The sequence below is a fragment of the Phyllopteryx taeniolatus genome, chromosome 8 (genome assembly GCF_024500385.1).
Source record: "Phyllopteryx taeniolatus isolate TA_2022b chromosome 8, UOR_Ptae_1.2, whole genome shotgun sequence".
NCBI lineage: Eukaryota > Metazoa > Chordata > Actinopteri > Syngnathiformes > Syngnathidae > Phyllopteryx > Phyllopteryx taeniolatus.
In genome coordinates, this window is record NC_084509.1 from 12,347,033 (window position 1) to 12,356,306 (window position 9,274).

The 9,274-nt window shown below is 44.7% G+C and overlaps 1 protein-coding gene across 3 annotated transcripts in view; it reads right to left on the reverse strand.

Moving 5' to 3' along the window:
• The window catches only part of map3k10 (mitogen-activated protein kinase kinase kinase 10), a 45,024-nt gene extending 36,996 nt beyond the window's left edge, over positions 1–8,028 (reverse strand). Inside the window, exons 1-2 of one of the 3 annotated variants that reach the window (XM_061781968.1) lie at positions 7,602–8,027; positions 5,528–7,429 (exon numbers count right to left, since the gene is read on the reverse strand). In XM_061781968.1, the coding sequence (XP_061637952.1) occupies positions 5,528–6,410 (883 nt within the window). In that variant the 5' untranslated portion in view covers positions 6,411–7,429; positions 7,602–8,027. Of the gene's footprint in view, positions 1–5,527 lie in introns of all 3 variants that reach the window. The other 2 variants (XM_061781969.1, XM_061781967.1) reach the window with 2 other exon arrangements.
• Between the last annotated feature and the right edge of the window lie 1,246 nt (positions 8,029–9,274).

The window sequence follows — 9,274 nt, forward strand, 5'->3', positions numbered from 1 at the left end:
GAACTTCGTAAACATGTCAAAAATGACCTAAACTGCCCAGAAAAGAAAAACATTTTAAAAAGGAGGAATAACGGGAGAAAGAAAGAAGTAATGTAAAGATGCAGTAATAAAATGAAGTATCAGTTGTACTGTGTCATTTATTAAGCACGGTGTTCTGTTGATAACTTGCTTTTGAACGATTAGCCATAAATTGGTATGCTAATCAGTAAATAACCAGTTTTATATTTCTGTCGTTGGGTGGAATGGAGGGGTCTAGTAGATGTCTACATTGGCCTGTTCAACGCTTTTATTATTTGCTGTATATACACCTGGCTAGCTGACACTTTTTATGCTTTTAATAGTTAAATCAAAATGCTATTCCTTTTCACCCCCTAATATACATATAGAGCTTTTTATCCCTAGTTGTTTGTTGTGTTACATTTCAAATTGTCTGAGAACAATGCAATTCAATTTCTGTTGTAAGTGGGTGTAAACTGCCAATCGGGGGTGGAATATAATCACCTCGGGCGCTACATTGGGTAGAGCCAGCTCTGGTAAGGATGTGTCACGATGGGCATCTGGTGTAAAATCTGATTGAATTTGATACAAATGTCAAAATAAGGCACGGTGGAAGACTGGTTAGAGTGTCAGCCTCACAGTTCTGAGTTTGTATGTTCTCCCCGTGCCTGCGTGGGTTTTCTCCGGGCACTCCGGTTTCCTCCCACATCCCAAGAACATGCATGGTAGGTTCATTGAAGACTTTAAATTGTCCATAGGTGTGAATCTGAGTATAAATGGTTGTTTGGCTGGCAACCAGTTCAGGGTGTACCCCGCCTCCTGCCCGATGATAGCTGGGATAGGCTCCAGCACGCCCGCGACTCTAGTGAGGAGAAGCGGCTCAGACAATGGATGGATGGATGTCAAAATAAGTTAAACAATGTCAATCTTGAATAATAATAATAAAACAATCAGGCTTAACTTGCTGCGTTTTGTCCCAGATGCAGCTTTTGCATCTCACATTTTAATATTCTTACAATTGTCACATCAAGGCCATTTCACTAACATGTATGATGAACCTCTCTGACATCAAATGAGTATACTGTATAAGTGTGTATAGTTGTGTAGCAATAAGACGGCCTCTTTATGCAATCAAGTGGGACCGGTGCCCTACACTGCGAGAAACCCGAGGCTGATGCGGGATCAGGGTGACAGGTAAAGCATGACCATGAGGTCAATGACTGGCCTGCTCACAAACATGATGCGACATCACTCTAAAGGAGGTCATGGTAATCAGATTATCCCCCAGCCATAGCTTCACCAGGTTGAAAAGGCAGACTATACAAAGTACACTGGCATACTGACTTATAAACTACAAGTGGATAATTTCAGAAGAAACAATATCAGTCAGACAAAAATAAAGGTCAGAAAAATACAGGAATTCACGCAATGAGTAACGTCATAATTTGTTTTGATGAGTTCTTTATAGAGGCGTGGAAGAACGATGATGCATCATTGTTTACTGAGCTCCAAGCCCACGGAAAGCATGAGGAGAGCCTTGGGGCTGCTCTGCAAGCGCACCTGTGCCAAGTGGTCGGTGGTTTGAAGAGGACACCTGAGAGCAGCGCACCCGGACAATGAGCTGAGGTGTAACCCAAAACGGAGATGAACCACTGTTTACCCCCTGGAGTCTCCTTCTCTTGTTCTTTCCCATTAGTTTCCCCACTCACGGTTCATACATGCGTTGTATGGACCCTAAAGACTTAAGTGGGGTAACAACATTGCTCTGCACTACAACTGGTCTTATCATTTTTACTGTGGTGAATGACTTGGGAGACACATATACAAACACTTAACACAACCAGATGATCCTCTATTTATGTCCAGCAAAAGCACAAGCTTCAGATAGTTTCCTGATTGGTTATTGTTCCATTTCAAGTCGCAACCACGGAGTCCGTGGCTCTGCCCAACTCGGTGTTGACCACACACATTTGCCATCGAAAATATTGAGCAGGTTTAACATTTTACGACTGTCAGCTGTGACCATTTTCTGAGTATAATGGGGAGGAAGAAAAAAAAATTAAACAGAATAATCTTTCAGAGACAGTCGAGAATTGGCCCTTGGGTGACATTGATCCTAAGTGAGGAAAATGCTCAAATTTGGCCCAGATGCCAGTATGTTCCCTCACGGCCAGTCACGTTCTGAGGGGTGCATCATGTTTCTCACGTTCTGATCAAGGTCTGACATGTTTTCTTACGTTCTGTCAAGGCTTTCTACAGATGAAACATGGATGCTGGGAACCTTTGGAGCGCTTTTGTGGCCACGGAAGACTAGAAAGAATCTCTCCTACCGAGCCCAGCTTTATACCCGCTCTCATAATGCACACACCGTGTCAGACCATAGTGGAACGCAAGGCCCCGTATCCCGCCAGGCCCATTAAGCGTCACACGCCGGGATGCGCCGTAATTGAACATGACAAAACGTCTGTCATAAACACTACTGTTCTGTGAAAACCGTGTCAAAACGTGGCAAAATGCAACAAAATGCTTTCAAGTTTATTACACCCAAAGTGGCGCCCTGTGCAAACGTTAATTGTGCACCTCTGGCCAATCGTCCTGCACAGAAAGCCGCCATTTTTGTTTTTGTTGCGTTCACGTGATTTTACTTCAGCTCACCAGGTTTCTTATCTGCACTGTGACTGCCATGGCAATTTTTTTGAGAGTTTAAAATCTGGCCAGGGATCCACAGCCTGTCACGTTTGGCCATGACCTCCCCCACACATTGTTTAACGTCCATCCCATTTTGTCCACGGTGACCTGAAACATGTTTGCCATGGCCGCCCGGAACAACGTGTTGAGGCAGCATAACATGCATGTTTTTGGAATGTGGTAGGGACCTGCAGGAAACCCACACAAGAGATTCAAACCGGATCTCATGGCTGTGAGGCAGACGTGTTAACCACTACACACCGTGCTGCCCTTGAGTCATGATAATCATTGAGGTTGGACTGATCATGCAACACAACCGCACCAAACGTGTTTGCAACAGTCAATGATCCTGGACCAGCTGTCAGTGCGCATTCAAGCTCAATTATTGTGTTCACATCTGACTCAACAACCCGCACCAAGCGGAATACGAACTAGTTTGATTAAAATTGACCAAAGCACCTTTCACTTCTCAGTTTCTATATCCCCTTCCCCACCAGGATATGCCAGGCAACTAAGAAAAACACCTCTTTGAGTGGCTGTGACTGTGCTTAATGATTACAACCCATACACATTTTAAACAAGATCCAGCCTGACTAAACATTGCTGCTTTTCTTTTCTGCAAGTAGACAATAGTCTAAATTAGGGCATTGACATTTATTGCAGCAGCCGATGCAGGCTAGAAGCTGTATGACTCAGTGGCACAGAAGCAATGCCATGTGGAATGGAGATCCAATGGTGTCACATTAGATGCCCAACCCCTACTGTTAATGAAGGCACATGGGAAGGTAAAGAAATTGAGAATAAAAGATGCAATTAATGCAGGGCCAATGGAGGCATTTTTTGCAGATCAGCAATATACTTGTGTTTATGCTACACTTCAACTGTCTCGCCCTTTTAAAAAAGAGCCTTTAGTCAGCATCCTGTACTCTCCACCCACACTCGCACCCTCTCCATTCCCCCTTTAACTACGTCAGTGAAGATCAACGCTCGCCGTCTGAGCCACATAATATCCAACATACGCTTACATGCGTCCACGCTTTTGTGCCATTTGTGTGATGCACCAACAACTGCAACTCCATCTTTAAAACAGCAAGTAGCACAAAGGACCAAAAATAGCACAGTGAGTTGCAGAGCAGAACTGCTCTTCTTGAGTAGGAGGAGGGAGGAGGATAAGGAGCAAGAGGAGGAGCAGATGGATGATAGGGTAAAGATGGCCGAAGGAGACCAATTTTATAGAATATAGTCTTCCTGATACTTAGAATGTGGTGATACAGTATAAGATGATATCCAATATAAGAGGGTATCAATCATTGTGCCTTGACAAATATCCTAACAATAATAACAACATAGTAATCAACCTATATTTTTATGTCACTGTAGTTTGCAATTGCACTGGTAGTGTAGTGGTACATGGGCTGCTGCCTTGCACGTAGAAGGTGCAGGTTTGATTCCCTGTCAGTGCCCCAATACCCAGCCACTGTCTGTCCCAAGGCCAGAAAAAATGGGTGGGTTGTGTCAGGAAGGGCATCCGGCGTAAAAACTATGCCAAACAAATCATTCGAGTGACTTGCAGTGACAACTCCTGACGGGACATGCCGAAAGTCACAACAACAGTTCGAAATGATGTTGCGCTGTACTGCATCACACTGTTTCTATTATTCTGCACCTCCCATGTAGCTAAACCAAGTAACCAAAATACCACCACAATAATATGTTATGTGTATTAATACCTTAAGCAGAGTATACAGAAACTGATTTTTTTACACCATAACCGATTTTTAAAATTCAAGATACCCCACCCAAGACGTGCAAATAGAAATTGCTCTTATAGTGTGTGGGAAATTCAAGGTGACCAAAAAAGCACACCATACAAATAACGATATCTCCACCAACAATTGAGTCTCTCCCAAACCAGATGTCTGATGCAGTACAACGATGGAAAATACAGAGAAAAAGAAGAAAAGAGAGTAGTGGTAGAAGAAGAAATAAAAAAAAAAGCTAGGCTAACAGTTAACTTATCTGGTAACTACATTACATTTGCAAACTCTTTGTCATTTTTATTGCAGTGAATGACTTAGGAGACACGTCATACAAACACTCGGCACAACCAGTTGCTCCCCTACTTGTCTCCGGCTCGGCCAGACTTGGCTTTGACCACATACATTAGGACTAGCCATCATAATAAATGGAAAGATTTAACATTTAAGATTGTAGGCCATGACCATTTCCTGAGCAAATTCGGAAGGAAAAACTACTCTTAATACAGCCCATACCACTGGATAATCACTAAGGATAATATTTTATAGACATTCAACAATTGGGTCTTTACTGAATTTGATTGAAAGGAGCCCCCTCAAATTTGACCTGATTAGCTGAAGGCATTTACTCCTCTTTAACTAAAAACAAGCATTAGTATCATAGTGAAAACAGACGTTTTGATAAAGCTAAACGCTCTCATTAATTGTGTCCTAATGTCAAGGTCAGTGGAGCGTAAGGATAAAGAGAAAGGAATGTGTATTACTGCAGTGTAGTTCATGGGGGTCAATCTGTGCAGTTATGACCACAGACTGAGCATCTAGACCACAAATATGTCTCTAGGACGAGAAATCAATACAGCAATATCGGTTATATTATTGAAGACTTCCATCAAGGACTAAGCAGTAGACGTCATTGTTGAAATACAAATGTATACTTATAATGATTGCTTAGAATTCTAAGTAATCATTAAAACAGTTGGGAAACTTAATAATATCGGGTTGTCTGGTTGCTCTTCCTACTGAGTTTTGCCCCAATTTTCTGATGTTTAAAAGCATCAAAAAGACACAAACTGATTTGTACTCACTATTGCTGGATTTCAGATCTCTGTGGATGATGGGTACAAAGGCCTGGTTGTGCAGGTAGTCCATCCCCGTCGCAATCTGCACAGCCCAGTTCACCAACACCCTCGGGGGCACCTTCTTTCCAGCCAAGGCTCGGTTGAGGGCCCCACCTCTGGCGTACTCCATGACCAAGCACAGGTTGGGCTCCCGCAAGCAGACCCCGCGCAGTGCAATGATGTTGGGGTGCCGGAGCATCCAGAAGAGCCTGGCCTCCTGGCGCACACTCGCCGCTGTCACGCTGATGTCTTCATCGGGGTCTTGCCTCGCAGCCTTGACTGCAACTTCCTCCCCCTGCCAGACCCCTTTGTACACCTTGCCAAACCCACCCGCTCCAATAACCTCCTCCAGGAGAAGTTCGGCGAAGTCTACCTCCAAAGGGCACTCACCCACATCTACAGTGAGCTGCTGGTAGTTGGGAGCATCTCCCTTTGTCACGTAGTTGCTGGGAAAGATACCCACCTTATCCTGGATCTTGCCCGTCCACCATCCCTCATCCCCAGAAACTTTTGAGTCTTTGGAGAGAACCTCTAGGAGGTCCCCACGCCTCAGGGTTAACTCCTCATCTGCCGTGGCCTCATAATCGAACACCGCCGTCCAGTAGGGGTTGGGCGCCGTGCAGCTGTGACCCGGGTGAGAGTCCGGGGAGCCAAAGGATGAGTTCCAGCTACTGCCATTCTCCACTTGCACGACCGGGGCAGGGCACATGAGGGGTGGCGGGGTTATATTCGGCGACATGGAGGAAGCTGTGGAGGGGATGAGGCTGGGGGGAGGTGGGGAGCAGCAACCCCCACAACTGGTGCAGGACAGGGGGGCTGCCGTGTTGCTCACTCTGCCGTACGGGTTCATGGAGGCCGGACTGGAGTTAGACACTGTTAGCCTACCCTCTATCAACTCAGGCACAATGCACACCGTGGGCCCATCAACCGATGTGAGGTGACCTCTACCACCAGTAGCGAGGTAAATGGGGTCAGTGGATCAGAAAACTGGGAGTGCTGTGTCCCCATCCCCGCATCTTGTTGAAACAGCGCCAAATCCCACTTCCGGCTGTGCGTTGGGTTGCGCAGTGTGCAGGGAGCAGCATGTATTCCTAAGAGGTTCAGTTCATTCAGGGACAATGCACATTTGGTCAAATTCCAAACCCATGAGAATACTCCAAAAACCTGACTCACTGTCTTTATGAAAGCTGCCTGGATCTTATCTTCTCTGTAAGAACTGCATGTGCTGACCTCTTAAAACATAACTCCTATCCCTTATACCTCATAAAACACTGTCTTGTGACTTCCTACATCACCATTACGGTTAATATGCTAAGGGTTCATATAGATCTAACTAGAAGACAATAGGGCTCATGCTGTTGTCTGGATGAATTTTCCATGGATAGGGACAATCCAAAAGTGGCTGTAGATTGGGTTTGCAGGGGACTGGCCGTAGTTAGACCACCAGTAAAAATGAAGGTCCCTAACAGAGCCTAGTGCAATCCTCTGAGCGGGGGTCCTCATTATCCAGTGTAGACGCTCCTCCCCCGTCAGCCATCTCCATGAATATTGGCTGCTTTCGTTCTATACGGCGTGGCATGGATGCCCTGAATGGATGGATGGCTTTTTCTGTGCCCTACATCCCTACAGGCCGATCCGGCCTAAATCCTGCATGCATGGCCACTCTGCTCAAACCACCCCCAGACAGCCTCTATCAAAAGGGGGTCCGTTCATATGAATTCATTCAGTCCACAGCTGGAAAGCAGTTAAGTGTGGACACAACAATCCCAGTGGTGATGGCGAAGCAAGTGGATATTAGGCTTTCTCATTTTAGTTTTAGGTTATCCATCAGTGAAGGAGAATGAGGGGGTCTTTAAATTTCTTGGGTTTCTTTAAGACAGGCAGACACCATCATAGAATGAAAAAAAATAACAGCATCATCCGAAGTGTGCAACATCAATTAAGGCCACGTTTCATAATATAATATTTGAATAATAAAGCGATTGAGGCCACATCCGAAGGGGTGCACTATAGTAAAAGCAAATATTTACTGTAACCCAACCTGCACCGTGGGCATAGCAACATCCATCGACTTGTTATGGGCGTGAGGCTGCATCTCAGAGATCCACAGCTCCCACACGTCAAACATTCGTGGAGTCTCTCGTCGTGCCAATCATCCAGATGTCCCCATCAAAAAAAAAAAAAAAGCTCCATCGGTATTCAGACACATCGAGCTGTCAAAAACACCGGGAGACTCACTCGGCGTCCGAACAAATCCACCCCGGCTGACGTGCGCTTAGCTCGGGAACAAGTGGCCGTCGTGTCGCTGATCCACGGTGCGGAAAGCTGTCTCATTTTGTGTTCATATATCCCATGGAGAATGTGCAGCATCCGGACACACACCGCAGGAGAGGACGCCTTTAGTCTGCTGGAAACCAGAGACACACTGAGCCGCCGCTGGTGCTGGTGGTTGGTGGTGTCCCGTTGCACTCTGGGTAATGTAGTTTTCAAGCCTCTGTCGCTGACCTACATCAATGTGGCAGTTCATGAATCATTAACGTGGCACAATAATAACGGATTACTGATAATTAGCTCGACAGCTCTTTTTTAATTGCCACATTGTGCGAATGAAATGACTTTATAGTGTAATTATAAGAGTTTAATGTACAAATTAAAGCCCGGTTATTCATTTTTATGATTTATAGATGCCAGACATCAAGTCATCCAGCAGACACTATACAAGATAATGACTGTCTTCACATTCGTGCCTCTAACCTCCAGGTATTTAAAAAAAAATAATAAAAAATTTAAAATAATAAACAAAAAAAATAAATGTACATATAAAGTAAGAATTGTTCCAAGATGTACGTTACTATATTCCATTATGTTGAATGTTGTATGGTTTTTAATAGCAGTATTAGTTAGAGGCCTACTGTAGAGTAAATTACACGGTAAAACATTTTTGTGCGACACTGACCTCTTGTGTCTAAAGGGTGTAATATAATCACACTCATGTCCATGCAATATACGGGGAATAGCAGATTTACTTTGCGATTCCATCCATTTGGAGGGCGGTGACGTTATTACGTAGCGCGAAGGCTGTCCCACCTCAACATGTGAGTACAGTACAGTGCTGTACAAAAACCCAGTGTCATTTTTTTTTTCATTGACATATTCTGTGTGACACGATGTTTTTTGTATTATTGTTATTCATCTTTGAATCCCAAAGGCCAAACAAGAGGCATATGATGACAGGTATGCCAGGTTGGACACTAAAGAAGGAGAAAATGATCTATACAGGTTGGCCAGACAGAGGGCTAGAGACTGGAAGGATGTGTAGCAGGTTAGGATGATTAAGGATAGAGATGGAAATGTGTTGAGTGGTGCCAGTAGTGTGCTGGATAGATGGAAAGAATACTTTGAGGAGTTGATGAATAAGGAAGATGAGAGAGAAGGAAGAGTAGAAGAGGCAAGTGTGGTGGACCAGGAAGTTGCAATGATTAGTAAGGGGGAAGTTAGAAAGGCATTAAAGAGTATATAGTATACAAGTTTTCAAAATGATTTGAATCGAGCTTCATTTCAATGCCGCCCCCGCGCCTGTCTGCACAAGAAACGTCCCCAGCTCACTGAAAAACAACCGGGAAGACAGAAGCTCGTTCCTCCTCTTCAGCGGGTCGTCGGCAAGCTCGCGTCGCACTGTGAGCAGCCATGGCAAGCGAGATACCTGGTCCCCCT